The 24,251-nt window shown below is 44.2% G+C and overlaps 1 protein-coding gene across 2 annotated transcripts; it reads right to left on the bottom strand.

Moving 5' to 3' along the window:
- Nucleotides 1–1,753: 1,753 nt before the first annotated feature.
- Nucleotides 1,754–24,044, bottom strand: tmem259 (transmembrane protein 259). Of its 2 annotated transcripts, none has more exons than XM_061737513.1 (12): nt 23,758–24,044; nt 21,657–22,023; nt 14,543–14,830; nt 12,272–12,392; nt 12,039–12,149; nt 10,154–10,276; nt 9,003–9,103; nt 8,794–8,851; nt 7,898–7,981; nt 7,329–7,461; nt 4,314–4,413; nt 1,754–3,872 (listed from the first exon to the last, which is right to left on the bottom strand). In XM_061737513.1, exons 2-12 carry the CDS (start codon nt 21,864–21,866, stop codon nt 3,192–3,194), a joined length of 2,010 nt encoding a protein of 669 aa, XP_061593497.1. In that variant the 5' UTR covers nt 21,867–22,023; nt 23,758–24,044; the 3' UTR covers nt 1,754–3,191. The 2 variants fall into 2 exon arrangements, with proteins under 2 accessions (XP_061593497.1, XP_061593498.1); XM_061737514.1 differs by having other exon boundaries at nt 21,657–22,017.
- Between the last annotated feature and the right edge of the window lie 207 nt (nt 24,045–24,251).

Below are 24,251 nucleotides of genomic sequence, written 5' to 3'. Positions count from 1 at the left end.
GGCGTTACTCTGTCGTCGTGAGGCGTTACTCTGTCGTCGTGAGGCGTTACTCTGTCGTCGTGAGGCGTTAATCTGTCGTCGTGAGGCGTTAATCTCTCGTCGTGAGGCGTTATTCTCTCGTCGTGAGGCGTTACTCTCTCGTCGTGAGGCGTTACTCTCTCGTCGTGAGGTGTTACTCTGTCGTCGTGAGGTGTTACTCTGTCGTCGTGAGGCGTTACTCTCTCGTCGTGAGGTGTTACTCTGTCGTCGTGAGGTGTTAATCTCTCGTCGTGAGGTGTTAATCTCTCGTCGTGAGGTGTTACTCTGTCGTCGTGAGGCGTTACTCTCTCGTCGTGAGGTGTTACTCTGTCGTCGTGAGGTGTTAATCTCTCGTCGTGAGGTGTTAATCTCTCGTCGTGAGGTGTTAATCTCTCGTCGTGAGGTGTTAATCTCTCGTCGTGAGGTGTTACTCTGTCGTCGTGAGGTGTTAATCTCTCGTCGTGAGGTGTTACTCTGTCGTCGTGAGGTGTTAATCTCTCGTCGTGAGGCGTTACTCTGTCGTCGTGAGGTGTTAATCTCTCGTCGTGAGGCGTTACTCTCTCGTCGTGAGGTGTTACTCTGTCGTCGTGAGGTGTTACTCTCTCGTCGTGAGGTGTTAATCTCTCGTCGTGAGGTGTTAATCTCTCGTCGTGAGGTGTTAATCTCTCGTCGTGAGGTGTTACTCTCTCGTCGTGAGGCGTTACTCTCGTCGTGAGGCGTTACTCTCTCGTTGTGAGGTGTTAATCTCTCGTCGTGAGGCGTTACTCTCGTCGTGAGGCGTTACTCTCTCGTCGTGAGGTGTTACTCTGTCGTCGTGAGGTGTTACTCTCTCGTCGTGAGGTGTTACTCTCTCGTCGTGAGGCGTTACTCTCTCGTTGTGAGGTGTTAATCTCTCGTCGTGAGGCGTTACTCTCGTCGTGAGGCGTTACTCTCTCGTCGTGAGGTGTTACTCTCTCGTCGTGAGGTGTTAATCTCTCGTCGTGAGGTGTTACTCTCTCGTCGTGAGGTGTTACTCTCTCGTCGTGAGGTGTTACTCTCTAGTCGTGAGGTGTTACTCTCTCGTCGTGAGGTGTTACTCTCTCGTCGTGAGGTGTTACTCTCTCGTCGTGAGGTGTTACTCTGTCGTCGTGAGGTGTTACTCTGTCGTCGTGAGGCGTTACTCTGTCGTCCTGAGGTGTTAATCTCTCGTCGTTACCCCACGTATACTGCACGAGGCACAACCAACGATTGGGTCGAAATCGGGCTCGATCCAAAAAAATAGTTGCACGACTGGAAAATCGGTTCAAAACGAGCCAATAATTGCACAGTGTCTGCCCGGCTTTAGGTAGTTCCTGTTAGACTAGCTGCTAACGAGCTAGGCATCCGCTGTCTACCTCCAGCTCTGCAAAGATTGAGTTTGTTTACAATTTATATAAAGTAATTCTGAATTTGAATTGAATGGAAAAGAAGACACAGCAGCTTTCAGACTGCACTGGTTTTACTGGACACTTGGATACAGTTTGATGAGTTTCAGATTTCAGATTAACTAATGCGCTACAGTCATTCAGCAGAGAGGCACGAAAAAGAAACCACACCCACAACATCCCCCCACCCCCTCAGTCAGGAGCAGCCAACACCCACACACGGGCTCCACCTCCTCCACGCCTCCTCCACCTGGGACTGAACACAATCAAGCACCGCATCAGATCCAGGGTTTGATTGGATGCAGCAGTGAATCGGATCAAGGATTTGATTGGATCCAGCGTTGGATCAGATTCAGTACTGGATTGTTTCCAGGGTTCAATCAGGTCTATCTGTGGATTGCATCCAATACTGGACTGCATCAAATGTTGGATCGGATCGAGCGTTGATGGGATGTAACTGTGACTGGATCCAGCGTTGGATTGGATCCAGGATTTGATCGGATCCAGCATTGGATTAGAACTAATATTGGATCAGAAATAGGGTTTGATCAGATGTAGCGATGCACTGGACCCAATATTGGATCCAATCAATTGTGGATGGGATCAAGCATTGGAGCAGACCCAGGTTTTGATCGGGTCAAGTTGATGGGATCAAGACTGAAACCAGATCGAGGGTTTAATCGGATCAAATGCTGGACTGGATCATATTGTTGGATGGATGGATGGATGGATGGATGGGCGTGCATGATACATGGCTGAGCGGTCTGAATGTCTGAGACCTTCATGCAGGTGAATCAAACTGCTATTTCACAAACACAGAAAGGAGTCACATGATTGATGACATCACGTTTTGTGTTTTACATCAAACACCAGAAAACATTCCTGCCGTCACTCATTTTTGGGATTTTAACGACTGAAACCCCAACCGAGGTGGAGGCCGAATGCTTCGTGTTGAAAAGCCACGCCCTCCTCCTGGGGGCGGGGCTTCAGCCGTGACACAAATGGCGCAATATTGCACAAAACAAACAATCAGCCTGCTCAGCTGCTGAAAGTGTGAGGATTATTGATAAGGCATCCATTCTGAGAGGAAGTGCTGACTGATTCATCTGCCCACTTTCCTGTGCAAGTCATTCTTTTCAAAATAAGAGCAGATGGAAATGATTCGGTTTGTGCTTCAGTCTGTCACCAATCATTGAGGCTCCGCTCTGAATTTCATTGATTCAACACCAGTCAGCTCAATACTCCGGCTGTCTGCGATCACTTTAATTGATCGGTGGAGTTCAGAACCTACAGCTTTGACTCATCAATCAGTCTTACAGTGTCTGAAATGCCAGCAGCCAGAAGAATCTCAACATCCTCCTTGTACCTTACTGATCACACACACCTCATCAATAATGCCTCCTGTTATGGGGGTTACTGGCTATTGACATATAACCTTCCGATAGGATCTTTACTCTTGTGGCATTTATGATACAAAACTGAGAACATGATCAGTTGCAGCCCTGATCAATCATGAGGATCAATTCTGGGACTTTCTTCCAGGCAGAAACACCAAACATTTCTGTTCCCAGGTCACATGACTGTCACATCGGTTCATAAAAGTTTCCATCTGCCGTCCTCCAGAGGGCGCCGGCCCTCCGACCGGCCGACTCTGGACTCACTCAGATATGGGGGTGTGGTTTCTGATGTAGGGAGAAAGCAGATCAATGATCTTGATCGGCTGACAGACTGAGCTCACACGGGTGGGATCACGTCAGCGCAGCTGTCGTCTCAGGAGGCCGAGCTCTGCTGTTCCTCGGGTACTCTGAGGTCACAGTCTGTACCTGAGCACTGTGGGGGGGGGCAGTCTGTGTGTGTCTCCGTCTCTGGAGGCCCCGCCCCCTGGAGGCCCCGCCCCGTGGGCGTGTCGGCCCCGCCTCCTTCTGCAGGCTTCACTTCTACCGGAACAATGTTTGGATCTGCAGCTCCTGCTGCTGCTGCTGCTGCTGCGTCTGAGGCCTCGGCCGCCCCCACCGGTCCTCCTCGTTCCGTTGACCCCCCGGCTGCTCCTCCTGCTCCTCCCCCCAGGTCGATGCTGGAGGTGAGAGCTCCGGTGATGATGGCTGCTGTCTGAGCGACCCAGTTCAGCTCCGCCCTGGGCTCCCCGGGCCCCCCTGGTGCTGCCGGGGACGGGGAGGAGGCGGAGGGCTGGGCCTGGGGGCTCGGGGGGGGCGCTCCAGTGCCGGACCCCGGTTGGGGGGAATCGGTGGGTTCTGCGCCGGCAGCGGCCGCACCGTTGTTGTTCAGGTTGTCCTGCAGAGCCGTCTGGTTCTGGCCCGTTTGCTGGTTGGGGCCCCCCTGCTGGTTCTGGTTCTGACCCCCCTGCTGGTTCTGCAGGAGCATCTCCTGGATCCGGATCTGCTGCAGGATGGCAGGAAGCTCGTAGTGGTGGAAGAAGTAGATCATGGAGTGCTACGGGAGAAGTTGGAGAAAATAATTAGAAACAGAGCACTGCAAACACGCTAAATCTTACCAGGAATATTTGTCTTATTTCTAGTTAAAATGTCTCATTTTTAGTCAAGAAATCTCATTACACTTAAAACAAGAGTCATTATCCCAAAAAATTACTTTTTATTTGACAATTTTCACCTGTTTCAAGTAAATTTTCAATTGAAATGAGTAGAAAAATCTGCCAGTGGAACAAGATTTATCTTCTCATTACAAGCAAACAGTTTTTTCCAGTGATGAGTCTTATTTTAAGTGTAATGAGATTTGTTTTGACTAAAAATGAGACATTTTAACTAGAAATAAGACAAATATTCTTGTTAAGATTTTGAGTTTTGCAGTGAGGTGGTTTATGATGGTGGTTTATGAAGGGGGGGGTCAGACTGGTGAGGACGTGGAGGTTCTGACCTGGATGAAGAGCCAGGATGTGACCAGTGCCAGGCTGCTGTACTGACCATTGAAGCGGTAGTGGTAGGCGTAGAAGGCAAAGTGGTACAGATAGAAGAACCTGGAACACAAAGAAACACCTGGAACACGTGGTCCGTACGAACAGATGTGGAGGGATGCAGGTGTAAACCAGGCGCGTAGCCAGTAATGGGCCTAGTTGGTACTGGCCACCCACATTACTCCCTCCCAGCCAACTTTCGAATTTTTTCTCAGCATTTCGCCATTTACCTTTATTCTAAGGCTGATACAAGACTTTTCATTTTTTGCAGCTCCAGACATATTTGTTTTTTGTGTCTTTGGTCCAATATGGCTGTTTCAACATTTGGGTTGCCGACTCCTGGACTAGACCAACCCAGAGCTGCTCTCAGTATTCCCTTTTGTAGTCAACAGCACAGCGATGCGTTATTTGGAAATAACAACTATGATCCGTTACTTCTTTAGTCACAGTTCAGTGGACGGCACAATGTAGAGAAACTGCAGGTCTGGATCAGACCCTGGTGGTCAGTAGGGGTGCAACGGTTAAGGTAGCCCACGGTTCGGTTTCGGTTTCGGTTTTTGGGCCACGGTTTCGGTTCAGTTTCGGTTTGAGTTAAACCTGAATTACCGTTCTGCGTTAAATCTACGCAGAGCCTACGGCGTACCCCTACGCCGTAGGCTCTGCGTAGGTGTAACGCGGAACCATAAATCAGCCTTTATGTGCATGAAGAGAGCTTTTTTTCCAAAATTATCTGTTTATTTCGCTTGTCACTTTTCAAAATGTAAATTACTATAATTATTGATAGTCAACAGCCTCTTAATCTTGACAACTCAGTACAGTAACTTAAGTATACACTACTAAATACGTAAGGGATAATGCCCGACGAGCAGGGGTTAATTTGTGCCAGATCCTGCTGGAACAAGATCCGGCACCTCTCGATTTTGGCCTCCCTGTGTTCCGGGACTTATTTGGGCAGATCCGGCACCTCTCGTATATATATAAAACAATAATAATATAAAAGTTTTTTTTTAATGTATAAAAAATAATAATATGCATAAATTCATTTACAGAACAAATCCCAAGCATTTCATGTTGTTTATAAAGATTTAACGTCATTTGAAAGAGTCGGAGATTTGTTGATGCAATGAAAAGATGGGCCAGCAAACCACGCCCCCGACCAAAAAAACTTTGGAAATTTGTTGGATCTGGGGAGCCAGCAGCGAGCAACGCAAACATGTCAAAAAGACGGCTGAATTTACTGTCTTTTTTCCAAAAGAAGGAAGAGTTGCATGATTCTTCAAAACGAATCAGAAAAGCAACAAGCGGCGATGAGGGCAGCTGCAGCGGAGCACATACACATGAATGGATTTGTGTCGGCTGCTGTGGATTATGTTCTCACTACAAATAAAAAAACGGGCTGAAGCCCCCCATAATTTGATCTCACCCCCCCCAAAATTAAGAGGACATTTTTCCCTTTCCAACGATACCAATATTGTGTTTGTACAATTTAAAACGGCGTTATTTTGGGGTTGATGCAGCCGCATCTCTGGCAGGCACGGGAAACAGCCAATCAGCGGTGAAGGCTGTGCACGCGCTGTGCTCACACAAACATAGCGGAGAATAAAGGCTGAATTATGCTTCTGCGTCAAAATGACGCCGTGTCTACGGCGTGTGGTTTGGATCGACGCAGAGGACACGCCGTCACCTGCGCCGTCTCTGACGTGCACCTCCTGAAAATTGTAACTACGCGTCGAGGAGACGCCGTCCACACGCAGACCGAGAGGGCTGTGATTGGTTCGTTTGAAAGCGAAGCATTTCCGGTTTCCGGTTTGAATCAGTAGTGAACTTCCAGGGCTCTTTTCTTCGTTTGTGTGTGATTTTTTTTGTTTTTGTTTTTTGCACAATAGTTGTCCTTATTTCTTTGATTTACTGTGACCGGAAAAAGTCGGATAAACCATTCAGAAAAAGATCGCTAACTAGTGGCCGGGGGTACTGCACCGCGACCAAATGAAGAGACGGAGAAGTCCGAAGGGTTCAGCACGGCGTCACGGCTGCGGCGTGTGCTCTGCGTTGGTGTGACACAGAAGCATATTTCAGCCTTAAGTTTAGCCGGGTAGAGAAGCTCCGGAGCTATGTTTCCAAGGTAAGTTAAGGCAGCAGACACCCTATTGTCGTTATTTTAGCTTTCCAAAGTGCACCAGATTGATGCATTTAAATGCATTATGCTCAAAAAATTTCCCGGGGGGGAGCGCACCCCCTCGAAACCCCCCCTCACTCCATCGTCGTCGTAATCAACAGCGAAACCGAAATGATGCCACCGGAGATTTGAATGAAGCCGGCGCTTCTTCAAACTTTTTTTTCTCAACTGTCCCGCTGGTGCTCATGTCGAGCAGAGCTCTGCTCTGTGTGAGGGGGGAGTGGGCGGAGCTACGAGGGGAGTGGGCGGAGCTACGAGGGGAGTGGGCAGTATGACAGTGACTCGCGAGGAGCTTTTCTGCAGCAGGCACAACACAAACACGCAGATTTAAAGCATTAATACAAAATTATGGCAAAACCGAAAATCCACGGCACACAAGGGCGTATTGAACCGTGGAGGGCGAACCGAACGGTTTGGTTTTATACCGAGAACCGTTGCATCCCTAGTGGTCTGTAGAGGAACTGCAGTTTTTTCTTTCTGGGCTGAATCAGGCAAAAAGAGACGTCTTAGAAAACCTGAAGTTTTGTCCAACAAGGAAGAGGTTTGTCCCTCACCAGGTAAACTAATACTAAACCACAAACTGATAGATAACTTGAGGCATTGTTAACGGTCTTCACTTTATCTACTGTCTGTCTTGACTACTGAGGTAGGTTTATAGGCCTAACAGTACATTTACATCGTATCTTAAAGATAATATGGCTTGTGTTGCTGTTAGCTGTAAAACTCGTTTGGAAGGAGATATGTGAACGTGCAGCACTCGGTCTGGGGTTTTATGGCAGCTCTAGTCATGTGACCGCCTCACCTGAGCCAGTGGCGTTTGCTGGTGTTGGTATGGCAGCAGATGGCGTCGTACTGATCAGCCAACCACACGATGAGGATGATGTAGAAGGCGGTGGTGGTGTCGTTGAAGAACTCCGACATGATGGCCTCCATACCTGACAATAGGAAGTGACATCACAAGGGAAGCAGTGGTGAGGAGGTGAAATCAACAATGTAGGACGGTGGTCCTCAGTCCTGGTCCTGCATGTTTTACATGTTTCCCTAAATCAACACACCAGATTCTAATTAACGGTCCTCATTAGCTAGTCATCAAGGTCTGCACAAGTTTGATAATAACACAGTTACTTGTATCAGAGTGTGAGGAAGCAGGGGAGCATCTAAATCATGCAGGACAGGGGCGCTCGAGGACCATACACAAGGAAACAAGATCATTAGGGACCAAACATCCTGGACTAAAGGAAACAGGATCATTAGGGACCAGACATCGTGGACTATCATGTTGCTGGGGAACCAGGAATGTAAGGGATCCAACATTCCAGTGTAAGGGAGAGTTGATTCTGCCCCTCCTGAGGGGCAGAGACCTGAACTTACCTACAAGGGCCAGGATGACAGTCAGTAGAGGGGCTGCTGGGAAGGCGATGGTCATGTTCATTTCCAGCATTTGCAGAAGATCCACTGGAAGGGATGGACAAAAGCCGGATTAGCATTTTCTCCAGACCAGAGGTCCGGCTCCGACAGTCAGAGCCGGACCTGAAATTTTAGTTTCACTTGGTAAAAGAAACTATGATAAATGAAACGGCCATTAACCAATCAAACTAGTGATGCACCAAAATGAAATTTGTGGCCGAAACCGAAAATAATAATAAACACTTGGCCGAATACCGAACAATAACGAACATGGTTCTTTGTAGTTTTTCATTTATTTTGCCAATTTTTTCACCTTGCCATGCTTTTCAAAGAAAAAAATCTTTTACAAAATTACAAGGTAGAAAATATTTATTGAACATAAAAAAACTGAACATGTTTTAATTTCCAGCATTATGTTGTTTTGGTTCCACCTGCTGGTAAATGTTGGTAGAATTCTTATGTGGTTACTTTTTGGTTGGCCAACGATTTATGTTTGTGGTGCACAACAGTTACGGGAGCGGCCAGTCTATTTCCTTATATTACAACGCCGTTATTAATTGTTCGGTTTTTTTCCCACTTATTCCACCGAACACCGAAAGTGTTTTTTTTGCCATTTTCGACCGAACAAATTCGGTTACCGAACAATCGGTGCATCACTAAATCAAACAGATTAAACATACAGTTGTCTCAAACAATTTGTCCTTGAATGTCTGAACTTGTATAAAAATATGAAGAGCCAGTCTGGTTTTAATGACTGTTGATCTGGTCTGGTCCAGTCTGGACCGGGTCACACTGATCCGGTCTGTTCCAGACCGAACCAGATCATAACGAGACGGTCAGACCAGCGTCAGGGAACTGACCGATGAAGACGAAGATCTGGTGATGAGAGTATCTGAGCAGCATGGAGACCGACAGAGTCTGGAAGACAAAACGGAGACGGTCGATTTTACTCACACAAATAGTAAAGATCTCCTCAACCAATCAGACACCTCCGATCTTTTAACGGTGAGAGCAGTGATAAACGGTTCATCCCTACGCAGACTGGGATTCGTCTCCGTGGCTGACTTACAAATATAACCATGATGACGAAGGCGGCCAGGTATGAGGTCCTGGCCATCCACATGCTGACGAAGCGGTAGTGTTCTCCAGAGACCACGTTCCTCAGGAACCCTGCACAGAACCACACCAGGACGTCAGTACTAGACCTGCTCCTGGGTGCACACCTGGACCTCAAACCAGCTCTCCTTCACTGCAGAACACCTGATTTCTGCAGGTGAACAAGGTCGGAGCTGGTGTTTTATGGAGCTTTTCCACTAGAACCTACTCAGCCCGACTCGACTCCACTCGGTTTGGTTCTTTCCCACTAGGGGTCTAATGTGCAGAGAAGATACTTTTCTGTATCTATTCTGCTGAGGTTCTAAGCAGCTGTATCTGACATCATCACACTACAGGCCACCGATTGGTCGGGGGGTTGGAGTCAGACGTCTGAGTCAGGATGTGACATCATTTCAAGAGCGACTCTGACGGCTTCTTGTTCATTTTATTCGACAAGAAATGGCAGCGCAAAAGTCTGTTTGATGATCCAACTCTGAGGGTCAGATGTTCATAAACCTGGTGCTGAGGAGAGAATTAAAAAGGGATCTAGACGGAGATAAGGAACAACCAGATCTACCAGGAGCTCTGTCTCTTCATAACTGCTCACGGCTCCAGCTGACTTTTCAGCAGCGCTGAGACAAACTAAATAAAATTAAAAAGCGTCACCGCTTGAAGTTTCTCTCACTCTCATTTTTAACTTGATATAAAACACAAGTCACAGATCCAGCAGCACATCTATCATCTCCTCCAGGTTCTACATCTTTAGTGTTGTCTTCTTCATTTAGATCACACAATCAACTACGTCACAGCAGCTTCTCCAACCTCCTACTTCTGCTCCAGGTGCTGATTGTTCTGGAAAAGAAGTTTGAGTTGAGTCGAGCCGAGTAGGTGCTAGTGGAAAAGCGCCATTACAAGCTCAGCTCGTTTAAAAACAGTGTGTCATTCTGCTTCCGGGCTGCCACGATCACATGGTCCCGGTACGACCGTGGTGAGCAGCCATGACCTCCTCCACCACAGGTTGATACTGAAGCGGTGCCGTCTGGTGTAACATGAGCGCTGCTTCTTCCTGTCACCAGACCTCCGTCGGAGCGGAGGGTGGAGTAAACAGAGGCGGTTCCCTCCTACCTTTGTTCTCCTCGTTCTCAGCCAACGCCTTCACGCTGGACATCAGGATGTCGTCGTAGCCCAGGAATTCATCGAGCAAGAAGCGACTGAAGCCGTCTCCAAAACACTCATCCTTGGTGGGATCTGTAAACAGACAGGTTTCAGCGGAGCCAAGACGTCATGTGACGTATTGGGTAGGCCTGTGTTGAAAAAAACATTGATTTTCTGATTCTAAATCGATTCTCATATTAATTCGATTTTTCTCATTATTTTCGCCCGGTGAAGTTTAATCCCAGTAGTCGCCTCATTTAATTCACACGTGCCCTATTTCTTTCTTTTTTTACACTTTAAATGGATATTGAAAGGCATATTTGAATTAAGTATTTCTTAGTTATTTATTTCATACAAATAACTTTTGGAATTTTTGTTTTTGCCCAAAAAAATTAATATTTTGACGGACACGAGAATAACTGGTGCCATGTTTTTGCCTTTAAATATGTTTAGTAAGTATGAAAACATAAAAGTTTTCAGTTATAATTGCATAGATTGTCTATATTTCATTACTTTATATACTGTATTTGGGTTATATTTGCATAAAATGCTAAAAACCAAATTCTCAAAAATTAAAAACCGAAAAACCCAGAAAATGGAAAAAAATAAAAACGGAATGTGTGAAAAAATAAAACCATTTCATCTGTTTCCTCCCTGGATCTGTTTGATAATTCTGCCCCTCAGATGTTTCTGAAAGCAGTTCTATCAGCATTCTGGGAGCTGATTGGTCCTTACAGCATCATTAGCTGCCAATACTTGCTGTTGAATCTCAATATAATACTAGTATTCATATGTTGCAGAACTACAGTCATATAATTCATGCAACAGCTCAAAAAACTGTTTTAATAACACTAACCGAAATCGATATTGGATCAAATCAAATCCTGATAATCGATTCTGAATCTTAAGAATCGGAATGGAATTGATTCTTGACATTTGAATCGATCCCCAGCCCTAGTATTGGGGTCATCTGACGTGGACTGTGTCTGAAACTGGCCTGAAAAGTTTTTGTGTGGTTCACTCATTCCACTGCAGTCATGCTGTAGTAGTGTTCAAAACATGCAGTGAAAACTATTCATCTTTTATAGAACACTTCACACCAAAAACTATTTTACAACTGATGGTCAGAAGTCAAGCATTTGGACCATCATGCACTGCTCTGAGGTGGAAAAAAAACACAGACATGGATGGAGATTAGTGGTAGAGACTAGGGCAGGGGTCGGCAACCCAAAATGTTGAAAGAGCCGTTATTGGACCAAAAACACAAAAAACAAATATGTTTTGGAGCTGCAAAAAATGAAAAGTCTTGTATAAGCCTTAGAATGAAGGAACACATGCTGCATGTTTCTATATTAGTTATAACTGGGGGAAGATTTTTTTTTTCATTATGAACTTCGAGAAAAAAGTCGAAATGTCAAGAAAAAAGTCGAGATTTCGAGAAAAAAAAGGCGAAATGTCAAGAAAAAAGTCGAAATTTCGAGAAAAAAAAGGTGAAATGTCGAGATTTATGTTCAAGTACAATCTTGAGAAAAAAGTCGAAATGTTGAGAAAAAAGTTGAAATGTCGAGATTAATGTTGAAATACGTTCGAGAAAAAAGTGGAAATGACGAGAAAAAAGTGGAAATGTCGAGAAAAAGGTTGAAATGTCGAGATTAAAAAGGAAAGGAAAAAGGAAGAAAAAAAGAGAAAAAAAAGGTCAAACATTTTTGAAAAAGCTCCAGGAGCCACTAGGGCAGCACTAAAGAGCCGCATGCGGCTTTAGAGCCGTGGGTTGCCGACCCCTGGACTAGGGGTTCAGACTGGAGGGGGTTCCACACATCCCTGGTCATGTGATGTCGGAGGCTCAAAGACTGACCCAGAGTGACGACCATGACGGGGATGTTGAGTCTCTGTCTGGTGGTTTGGGAAAGCCGCAGAAAGCCATACTCCAGGGAATATTCCACGATGTACTCCTCCTGAGGCCACACTGCAACGACAGCACACGTTAGCGGTGAGCAGCACCCGCCGCATCCACAACCATCAGCAGCACACACACCCCAACATCCAGCAACATAAAGCCTGCAGATAGAAGGAGGGGGAGGGGTTTACCTTTACTGGTCTGGCTGAAGGACACGTCCTGGCTGTCGTTTACTCCTGCTGATGCTGCTCCTCCTCCAACACCTCCTCCAATCAGAGACGGCTTCAGACGGGGCTCGATGTCCAGCTCAAACTGCAGACAGGTGGAGACGGACAGGTGTGGACTTTGTAATGACAGGTGGAGACCAAGGGGATAACTGAGAGCAACCCAGAACCCCGAGAAGATGCACTTTCTGGTGACCAGCCGCTGTTAGAAACATATTCGCAGCCTGGTACTAGGGCTGGGCGATATATCGAGATTTTAATATATATCGATATATTTTCAAACGCGATATGGTATGAGACAATATCGTTTATATCGATTTAAAAAAAAAAAAAAAAAAAAAAAAAAAAAAAAAATATGATTCTGATATAGCTTATTTTGTGACAAATTGACTTGAATGTTTTATTTGAGATTTGCACAAATGTTTTGTTATTTGCACAACTGTCAACCTCAGTGGAAAAGTCTGCCTGTTACTGTCTACATTGTATTAATTGCAGTGTTGTTTTATTTAATTGTTATGCAGGAAAGGGATATTTGTTTTATTTTATTCAAGAAGCATTTTTATTCTATATATGCAAGCAGTTTATTTTTATTTAATTTGTTTTATACATTTTGATATTGTGCAGACCTCTGTTAATAAAGGAACCTGTGTGACATTTGGCACGAGGCTTTGTATTAAAACTTATTGTTTTTTTAAGGGTTTGCCTCAGAAAAAAATTAAGCTAACAGAGATGCTAACAGAGATGCTATGCTATAATGCTTTGGGGGAAACCCCAATTATGGCACAGAAAAAATATCGATATATATTGAGTATCGCCATTCAGCTAGAAAATATCGAGATATTACTTTTGGACCATATCGCCCAGCTCTACCTGGTACCAAAACAGTTTTCATCTCCATAGCGATATCACACCACTAATATATGTGTAACGCACGGTTTAGTGATTGACAGCTGCGTTCCAGGTTATGGTGGTAACAGCTAGCGGTGAATAAAGACCTATCAGAGTGTCATGACTCAGATTTTTTTTTGTGATTAAATGTTTTTATTTATATTTCTTTTTTTTAATATTATAAACGGTGGAATCCACAATGATGTCAAACAAACATTATACACATATTTTCACCCCCTTTCAAACCCACCCCTCGGACCTAAGCATTCGATGAAAACAATTAATAATTAGTAAGGAAAACTGAAAAAAAAAAAATACAACAATAAAAAACAAACAAACGAACCAAAAAAAAAGACAAAATAAAACAAAGGCAAAACATAATAATATCAAAAACTGGACTAGGATAGCTGCAACAAGGTAGTCTATGTCAATTTTGAATACATCTTTCAAGTCTGGCTTTAATTTGATCTGCTGCCATAAACCAAAATAAAATATTATGTTGTTTTGCAATTTGGATTGGGGCTGTAGATATTTCCAGATAGATAATATCAAGAAAAGTCAAACACCAATGGGAGTTAAGTGTGTGAGGTGGTTTCCATCTTACTGCAATAATCTTTTTTGCTGCTGTTAGGCCAGCAAGTAAAATTCGCTTTTGACATAGTGAAGTAGGGTTGTGCGATTAATCAATTTTAAATCTAAATCGGATTTATTAATCAAGACGATGTTAAAAAAAGGAAAATCGATTTTTTACTTTGTTTGGTCAAGAAGATTGTAAATGTTGTCACTTTACTAAACTCAAGGATTTACAGTATCTTTCAGTTGCACTTCATTCCCAATAGGGAAATTTGTTTATTTTTCTTTCAAAATAAAGATAAAATATTTGAAACAATTTATTTCATTGTCTTTTGTAGTTTTACCAAAACAATCGAAATTGAAAATCGGGTTTACAGGAGAAAAAAAAAAAAAATCAGGATTTTATTTTTGTCCAAAATCGCCCAGCCCTATAGTGAAGCATTAATTGTGCATAAATTATTTAAGATAAGCGTTTGAGGGTTTACTGGAATATTCTGTACTGTTATCGAGGATAATGCAGTCACTTTCTGTGGTAACTGGAGTAACTACTGCCATAACCAGCTCTGGTCTGATCTGCAAACATCTGGAGGTGAAGGTCATCAGATTCGTTCATCCATCCTTGTTTTAGAAAGTGTTTCCATAGCAACAGCTGGGCTAGCGTATGGTAAGTGAGTTCAGGTTGCCAGGTGGTTGCCAGGCTCCACCCGTGTGGTCTGATATGCGGTCGGATGGAGTTGGTTCCTCCCAGGAAGTGACTGCTTCTAACGGCGCTCTCACCTGCACTGAGTTGTTGTCAAACATCTCCACAGTCATCTCCTCCTCTTCCTCGTCCTCCTCCTGCAGCGCCGCCAGGGTCAGCGCCGGCACGGCTCCTCCCAGCTCCTCCTGGACGTCGGCGGGGTCGTAGTGCTGCAGGTAGACCGGGGCCCGGCTGGAGTTCCTCTGGATCTCCACCCGCAGGATGCCGTCGCGGGGCCAGCGCTCCCTCACCGCCTCCAGACAGTTGATGGGGGAGCGGGAGAAGGCGATGTGGATGTAGGCCAGGATGAAGAGGACGAAGAGCGCCTGAGAGGGGGCAGGAGGAGGAAAGCATAGTCACATGACCTCCAGAATGTACAAGCTTAGACGTAATACCTGTGAGTCAGATACCAGCGCTCCTCTGCTGCAGCAGAGACAACCATCGCACGATGAAACACTGATGAGCTCGTTGGAGTCCTTTTTTTGTCAAGAAAGTCTGAATAAAGTCTAAATAAAATCCAGGGTCGGCAATGAAAACCACAATCAAAGTATTGAGGTTTCAGTTGAAACAAACGTGAAACTCGTATCATAAATGATCAAAGACAGGCGTCGCTCTTGGAAACTTAGTTTTTTTTGTTTTTTTTTAAATTTATAAATATACAGTGCAAACAACGACAAAACACGACATCAGTTTGTGTGTGTGTGTGTGTAAATAAGATGATGAAAGTAAATACATAAATTGAGAATATCAATTCGAGATAAAATAAGTTAAACAAATAATTATCATATAGAGTGGTGTGGCATAATAATATCCTAATATAACATAATTTTTTATGAAATATTATAACATAATCAAATGGTATCACCATACTATAATATATAACAATATAATAATACTATAGTTTAACATCCCATGAGATTTCATAACTTAATATAATAATACACTATGAAACACTGATAATGCCAGGAATGATTATTAGAGTTAGAATTGGTCATTTATGTATTGCAATGAGGGATGAGGTCAGACCGGGGCGTCAGGGAAGCGAGCAGGAGGGGGGGGGGGTCCCCACCAGACTCCAGTTGGACACGTTAAAGTAAAAGGTTTACATTCTACAAAACACCAGGAAACTGGACCACACCGGTCATGAAATCACTACACTGTCTTCCAGTGAGTCAAAGGATAGAGTTTAAAATCTTCCTGCTGGTCTACAAAGACCTGAATGGTCTTGGACCAAAATACATGCTGGATCTGTTAGTTCCTATGAAGCTCCCAGACCCCTGAGCTTCATCTGGATCTGTTAGTTCCTATGAAGCTCCCAGACCCCTGAGCTTCATCTGGATCTGTTAGTTCCTATGAAGCTCCCAGACCCCTGAGGTTCATCTGGATCTGTTAGTTCCTATGAAGCTCCCAGACCCCTGAGGTTCATCTGGATCTGTTAGTTCCTATGAAGCTCCCAGACCCCTGAAGTTCATCTGGATCTGTTAGTTCCTATGAAGCTCCCAGACCCCTGAGCTTCATCTGGATCTGTTAGTTCCTATGAAGCTCCCAGACCCCTGAGCTTCATCTGGATCTGTTAGTTCCTATGAAGCTCCCAGACCCCTGAGGTTCATCTGGATCTGTTAGTTCCTATGAAGCTCCCAGACCCCTGAGCTTCATCTGGATCTGGTTTGTTGTGGTTCCAGAACCAGAACCAAGCAAGGTTCAGCAGCATTCAGTTATTTTGCTCCTCACCGGTGGAACAAACTTCCTGTAGACCTGAGGTCTGCTGCAACTGTAGATCCTTTAAATCAGGATCAAAACATTACTGTTTACTGAAGTGTACTCTTAAATTAAATAGTTGTGATTTTTGAAAACCGCGCGAAGTTACACTAGTGATGGATAGAGGTGTAACGGTACACAAAAATCTCGGTTCGGCACGTACCTCGGTTTGGAGGTCACGGTTCGGTTCATTTTCGGTACAGTAAGAAAACAAAATGCAGAATATAAACGTGCTAGTTGTTTATTACACACACAAAAATAACATTGTCTCAGACTTAAAAAAAATATCTCCCTGATGTGCAAAATTGAACAAATGCAACACTGAACAGTTTAAAGTTGTTGCTCAGATTAAATAACATTTATAACCCTGCGTTCACACTGAAAGCGTCACGGGCGTCCCGACGCCAGCATCTCGCCGTTTGGTGCATTCACACATAAACATTCAAGCTGCGCTGCAGAACTGAAGGGAACAGTGGGAACAGCCTACACATATAGCGTACACATCTTAATTTTCCTATTTCACAATAGATCACACTTTGGGACGCCTTCTTTATATTTTAGCGTTATTTCCGCGTAGATAAGAGTGAGTTTGATGCTCTTTAACAAGTTTGGTCCGCGGATCAACATCAACCCAGCGAGCCCTTGCTCCCGGTGGCTGATTTATGGTTCCGTGTCACACCAACGCAGAACCGACGGCGTAGGGTACGCGGCGACGCACACCGCACCGCGACCTACGCCGTCGATTTAACACGGAACCATAATTCAGGCGAAGCTGCAGTCTGTCTGCGCTGATACTGACACACCGGGTCGGAGCGGATTTGGTCATGATGTTTAACCAGTGTTTTGTGATTAATAAGAACGGGTTATTGCCAATACTAGCGGTATTAGCCATGACGTCGGCTACAACTGTTGCTTGTTGTTTCTCGGTGTGAGCGCTCTGCTCCACAACGTGCGGTCCTCTACTTAATATGTCCGTGTGGAAACTCGTTCGGTACGCCTCCGTTCCGAACCGAACACGCTATACCGAACGGTTCAATACAAATACCGTACATGTACCGTTACACCCCTAGTGATGGATAAGCCCTGAATGCAGACATTGTGATGTAGAATTGTCAAATTGGTTTAATTCACTGTACGAATCAGCACAGATTTACTTTTGAAATACTGTATTTGACCCGGTCTTTGTACGTTTTGACCGTATAGAAACGTAATTCTTGCCATTGTAAGAATGAGATGTACCTGCTGTACTACTGCCCTTACTTTTTAACAACTTGTGCTTTTTATTATTTTACCTCTTTTCTTATCATTTTGTTTATTATTTACTGTTTAATTGTGTCTCGCCACTTTTAATGTTGATCTAAAGCACTTTGAATTACCTTGTGTTGAATTGTGCTATACAAATACTAATAAACTTGCCTTGCCTCTGGGAGCCACATACGACCATCCCAGGGAGCAAGTAGGAGAATTATTACCTTTACAATTATTTAGGTATTTTGTTTTCACCAACGTTGTCTCACTTGTTTGAACAGGCGCCCTGTGTTCAGAGGCTCAGGTCCCTGTGCAGGCAGACCGGGTCCAAGTCCGGGACCAAGTCCAAGTCCGGGACCAAGTCCAAGTCCAAGACCAGGTTCTGCATGTGTTATCTCTGCCCTGAATTTCCTGCCAATCAACTTTCCATAGTTGCGTTTCCATTACCCCTAGATTTGAGTAAAACCTAAATCTCACAGAGAAAACCTGGAATGGAAATGCATCTAATTTGGGAAAAAAAAAAATCAACCTTTTTACTCTTTGATGAGGTGGTTTTTCAGACGTGTCCATAACCAGATTTTCTTAACAGTGTAATGGAAACACTTTTTGCACATTTGCACGCCCCCGGTTAGCCAATCATCAAAATCTAGAGTCCAGCTGCCTCATGAATACGATGTTGTTGTCCTGTAACACCACTTTACCCTTATACATGACTGCATTACATGAGGGCTTTGCCTCTGAATAATCATCCGCTGCCTTTTTGTAGCGACAGTCGCAGAATAAAGATGTTTTTTGTTCATCTTCTTTGAAGTCATAGAGACAGAACTGGGAGCCTTGTGGAGGATATGGAGGAAAACACCGCTCAATAGCAACACCGACCAAGTTTTGCTTTTCTTTTGTGAAAGTAGGCGATATGACCTAAAATTAATATCACGGTATTTTTCATCTTTTGAACGGTGACGGTATAATATCATGGTATTTTTTGGTACGTTTTGGGAGGAGTAGCCTGTCCTGTCCCTTTATGTGAATAAGGTTAATATTTTTATAATATAATAAGTAAATGGTAGTATCCTTATCAAAAAGAGACATGGGAGAGTATTATGCATTCTCAACATATTTATTTGGCAAAAAACCTAAAGATCTTACATATACATATATACATATTATATTTATTTTTATTATATTATATTTTAAATATTTTGTAAACCTGTCTTAAAATGTAATACTGGACCTCGGTTGGGCTGGTTGGACAGCGGGTGGTGGAAAATTTCCCTTAATTTTAAATCCAAAACTTGACAGGTTTATGCCATGAGTATTCATATACAGTAATCCCTTGTTTTTCGAGAGGGTTACGTTCCAAAAAGAACCCGTGATAATTGATATTCACATAGTAGCAACCCTTTTTTTTAATAATTATTATACAAAGCTTCAAATTGCGGAGATCAGCACCGCCTCGCACGTATTTCACTGCTGTTCTGATGCCGCTGCATCCCGACTCGCGCTGTAGCGTCTTTTTCTTCTAAAGCCCGCGGTACAGGTGTGTTTTTTCGAGAGAAGAACATGGTTATGGGTATTTTTTTGTCACTCTTTTTTTCTTCTGGGCAAAAAGATTCTTTTAAACAGACATTCATTAATTTTTTCTCCATCTTGAAGTCTGTGATTCGTATTCCAGCAGGTTGAAACAGCGCTCTGCGCTCCGCTCTCCGCTGCCGTCAAAGACCCGCCCCGCTCTACTTCTGATTGGCTAGTGTTAGTTTGGTTGAGCCAGAGCTGCTTTCCTCTCATTCCATTGGTAGACGAACTCGGTTGACTCAAACTTTTTTTTCTCTCTCAAACCTTTTTTTTTTTTTTGTTTAAAGGGATTGTGACATGAAAAACAAATTTTTCTTGATTTTTTGTGTTTTGTTGGGTGTCTTGACATCAATTACACCCAAAAAACAACAAACTTTTAACATTCAGTGTATTGTGTGCTTTCTGGGATTTTCCGCATAACTATGCAAAAACGGCGCATGTGGTTTGGTGGCGGATCGTTACGTAACGATCCGCTAAATCACCGCCCCCTCCACCCAGCTCCCTGTCTCCTCTCCTCTCCAGCGCACCATAAAGGCTGATTTATGGTTCCGCGTTACACCGACGTAGAGCCTACGGCGTAGGGTTACGCGGCGACGCGCACCGTACGCTGAACCCTACGGCGTATGCTCTGCGTCGATTTAACGCGGAACCATAAATCAGGCTTAACACGGAGCTGTTTAGACTAGAGCCTCTTCTGTTCTAATCACTGGAGGAAAACTGCTAAGAAGACCCGCGGCCACTGACTCGACTTAAGACAAGGGGACAGTGCTGCTTGCATGCCTTTATTTTTATGATTGTTTGCTGTGGTTCGCCCTCCTGCTTTTCCGTGCATGCTTCGCCTGTCGCTCCCGGCTTAACTCTCCGACGCCGCTGTGAGCGTATGGCTGGAGGAGGAGGAGGTTGGGAGGAGGAGCGGAGCAATGATTGACAGGAAAGGGGGAAAAGGAAGCGTTTTTCACGGCGCAAAAAAACACTGTCATAAAAAGCCAGGAATGGAGTACTAGAGTGAAGTTTTTCTTGTTACACTCTTTTAGACACATTTGAGGGATGTTGGCCAAGACTTTTAATAGTGTTAAAACAAAAGCATGTTAAAAATGATGTCACAATACCTTTAAAGCAGTCAAACTCGCACGCCGAGAAAAAAAACTCCGTACGCCGGAGATCCGGCACGGTGCCGGAATACTTTAAGCCCTGCATTTCTTACTACTCTTGTCGTAAGGTGTAGCAGCAGTAAACGATGCCTGCAGTGAAAGCTGTTTAGTCTTGGGATGTGCTCCGCTGGTGCTGCTCAGCAGCACCAGCGGAGCAGCGGAGCAGTGGAGCAGCTTTATTTTTTTTTTAAAGCTAATTGGACCTCATGAGCTTTGACGGGTAGAGTAAATATTTGAGCAGTTTGCTGTCCTGGAGCATATAGCCGTGTGTTAACACAACAAGATGGAAAGACATAAGCAGTGGTCTTAGAGAAGCAACTGATGGTGCACATTAGGCCTGTAGCGAATAATCAATGACGTCAATTCAAAGATAATGTCGACCTCGTCACAGCCCAACAAAGCCCTGCAAAAAGCCCCATGACAGCCCCAAGTCATCAACAGTCTGGGGATACTTTAAATTTAGTCCCAAACGCCTTTTGGAAATGGCATACCAGACCAGCACAACAGCATGTTGGAGCATCTAAAGCGGAGCCCCCTCCCCCCTTGTCTCTGGTGGACGGGACAATAATCATTGCAAAATATAATAAGCAAAATAATTGTAAAAACGAACGTCAATTGATCAAATTATGGCCGGCATCAGCTCCTGCATTTGACGTTTTCTGGTCATAAATCTGTTTACCGGCATGAAATACGTTTTTTTTTTTTTTTTCTTAAGGAGCTAAAGTGCCACCGGAAAATAGTTCCTATGGAAAACAACTTTTTTTTTTTTTAGTTCCATCCGCCATAGAAAGGTTCTTTTCCTGATTAGACTTTCTTATGAGATAAAAATATGTAGAATATGTAGAATGAAGACATTTGGATAACATGCAGCGCAATGCAAAATTTTTTGTAAAAAAAAAAAAATTTTACAGAAGAGATTTATGTTGGACTACAGTAAACAGGTTGGCCTTTTTATTTTGTATGATTTTATTCTACATTTTTATTTTGCTGTGTAAAACTGTGTTTACGAAACCATATTTTAAGGATTTTTTATATTTATTTGATACATGGCGGTTTTTATTAATCGAACAACAGAAAAATAATCTTTAGAATAATCGTCCTATTACTCATAAGATCATTGGACTAATCAATAAAATAATCAGCCTACTGCACATTAATTGAAAGGGTTCTAAAACCCATCTTTAAACATTTGGATTTCAACGTTCTACAATGGAAAAGATTTTTCCAACTGGAAAAAAAAAAAAAGTTGTCAGGAGCTGTTTTGTCTAAATGTCCAGAACCATGTTTGGAGAAAAACCAAACAGCATTTCAGAAGAAACACCTCAAGCCCAGTGTCAGGCAGGGAGGTGGAGAGATGATGGTCTGGGACACCAAACACAGCAGCAAATCTAGATCTTTGTAAAATAAGCATCAGCTGCCTCACCTTCAGCAAAACGAAGAACTCAAAGACTCTCCTGAAGGACGGGGGGAAGAGGCGGGCGTAAGTGACAGCCATCTTGAAGAAGAGGGCGTGGAAGAGGCGGTCCCTGACATTGATGAGCGGGTTCTGGTTGATGTTGGGGTTCCGGTTCCTGTTGGGCCCCATGTTGTTAGGAGGGATGTTGTTGTTGTTGTTGGCCTGGTTGTCTGACATGGTGTTGCCTGCGCCGGGTTCACACAACTCAAACTCGCCGCAGCATCCAGGTCCTAGGTCAGCATGGCTGCCGTCAGCATGCTGAGAGTGAGGGGCGGAGTCCGACCGGGGCGCAGGTGACTCTCTCCGACACCTTCACAACGTCACACTCCTGGAACTGACAGGAAACAACATGACTGTCACCAGGTGTAATCAGAGGAGGGGGGCTCAACCCTCCTAAAAAAGGCTGTTTGTTGGCCCTGCGCTAAAACAACGTGGCTGCAATTAAAGACTGTTTATTCTCAAAATACATGTTTTATCTAAAAAAAAATACAAGGAACAAGATACTATAGCAAACAGATACTCTAATATACCAGATCAAGTTATAATATATCCATTATCCTGCCAGAACCAGGACTTATCCTGATCCAAACCCGACTAACAACCAGGTCTTATCCTGATCCAGACCAGACTAACCACCAGCGGGGCATCAAAAATGCTAAACAGTATATACTAAAAAGCATACTTAAGTTCGGCACACTATTGAGTAAATATCAGTAGTGTGCATTAATTCGGACATACTAATTGTCCGAATGTACTAATTGTTTGTACTCTGTGTTTTAGGGTTTTAGTGTGTGTTTTTCAATGTTTTTTATATATGCCATCATCAACCTGCTAGGGACTGCAGATGTAAATTAGCCTGTATGGCTAAATCTGGCACATTTACATGATGGACTCAAGTGCTCATGTCAATCAATGTGCGTTGTCCCTTTTAAATATATGAATAAATAAATACTATTAAGAGCGCACACGGCATTTCCTGCCGTTGGGAGGAAGTGACCTGTTACAGCAGCAGTAGCAGCACCGCTCCGCTATTTCCCGTTTATTCTGGCCCAAACAAGATGACATTATATAATATTATTATATACGAATATTATAATATTAATATTATATAATAATATTATTATACTTAATATTATACTTATGACATATACGTATCACTTAGCAACCAAACGCTGCTGCATTGCGGGAAGTTTCTGCTTAGCTAGGCTGTGTCCGAAATCCCACACTTCCACCCTAGTGAGTATGCAAAATGAGTGTTGAATGAAATGATTTTTTTAGTGCGTCCGAAACATTAGAACGTACTCAATAGTGTGCACCATGCATACTCATTCCGGAGAATTCTTTGAGTATGGATGGATGGACACTAGCCGATTATTATTATATAATGTAATCTTGTTTCGTCCAGAATAAACGGGAAATAGCGGAGCGGTGCTGCTACTGCTGCTGTGACAGGTCACTTCCTCCCAACGGCAGGAAGAGACGTGTGCGCTCTTAATAGTACGTCCGAATTAATGCACACTACTGATATTTACTCAAAAGTGTGCCGAACTTAAGTATACTTTTTAGTACGGGATTTCGGACGCACCGCTAGTGTCCATCAATCCACACTAATAATTTCTCCAGAATCAGTATGGATAGTACATACTATTGAGTACGTACTAACGTTTCGGACGCACTAAAAAATCTCGCATACTCATTTTGCTACTCATTAGGGTGGAAGTGTGGGATTTCGGACGCAGCCCAGGTCTGGACCAGGTGCGAGCCACGTCGGGGGGGGAAGGTGGTGGAGTTGATAAGTTGAGCCACTGTCCCAGTGACAGGATATTGATCAGAACTGATCACAACACCCAGATGCTGTGCTGTTTTACAGCGGTAACTAATCTGAAGCTCCTCCCATTGGTCGAGGCTGGTCACGTGACTCAGGTTGATAGGTGTCTCCAGCACGGTGTGGCACCGGCCCTGGTCACGTGACTCTGTTGACGGACCGAGGCACGGACCGGGACGGGTCACGTGACTCAGGTGTGTTCGGGGCCTGTGCTCTCCGAGGTCCCCCGGGTCTGCGCCTCACCTGTCGGCGGCCCCGCGGTCACGTGTCCATGTTCAGGGGATGCCCCTTCTCTCTGTTGTCATCGGAGCCGCGGCTAGCCGTTAGCTCCCCGCTAGCGGGACATGCGCTCGATGGAAAGAAAGCTGCGGGAAATGACCTGTCGGGTCGGACAGGTGACTTGCAGGGGTGGGGGTCTGAGTGAAGACCTCCTGTGCCTAAAACAAGCGGAGAAGAACAGGGATCCGCGCTGATTAGGGAGAGAGAAGTGAGTGGGAGCTGCTGCTGCTGCTAACGACTGCTAGCAGTCGGAGCCACGGCGGAAGTGAGGGCGGGGGGGAGTGGCGCCCTGAACGCGGGCTGACAGGTATTACTCTAAAAATGTGGAAAATAACATGGTGGTCATCGCAACCCTGAGCATCGTCTGACAGGCGTTTATTCACATTTATTCACATTTTATTTTTTTATGAAGATCTAACAACTGTGAACTACATCCAGTACTCGAGTTGAATTAAAAA

Source organism: Cololabis saira, chromosome 13 (genome assembly GCF_033807715.1).
Source record: "Cololabis saira isolate AMF1-May2022 chromosome 13, fColSai1.1, whole genome shotgun sequence".
NCBI classification, from domain to species: Eukaryota; Metazoa; Chordata; class Actinopteri; order Beloniformes; family Belonidae; genus Cololabis; species Cololabis saira.
Note: the sequence above shows the minus strand (reverse complement) of the source record. Positions and strands in the feature narration are given on the sequence as shown.

Coding starts and splice junctions, on each gene's coding strand:
- tmem259 (XM_061737513.1), bottom strand. CDS start 21,866: ATGTCAGACAACCAGGCCAACAACAACAACAACATCCCTCCTAACAAC. Junction 12,393..14,542: donor TTGACAACAACTCAGTGCAG/GTGAGAGCGCCG, acceptor ACCTGTCTGCAG/TTTGAGCTGGACATCGAGCC. Junction 7,462..7,897: donor TGTCATCCTGGCCCTTGTAG/GTAAGTTCAGGT, acceptor TCCTATTGTCAG/GTATGGAGGCCATCATGTCG.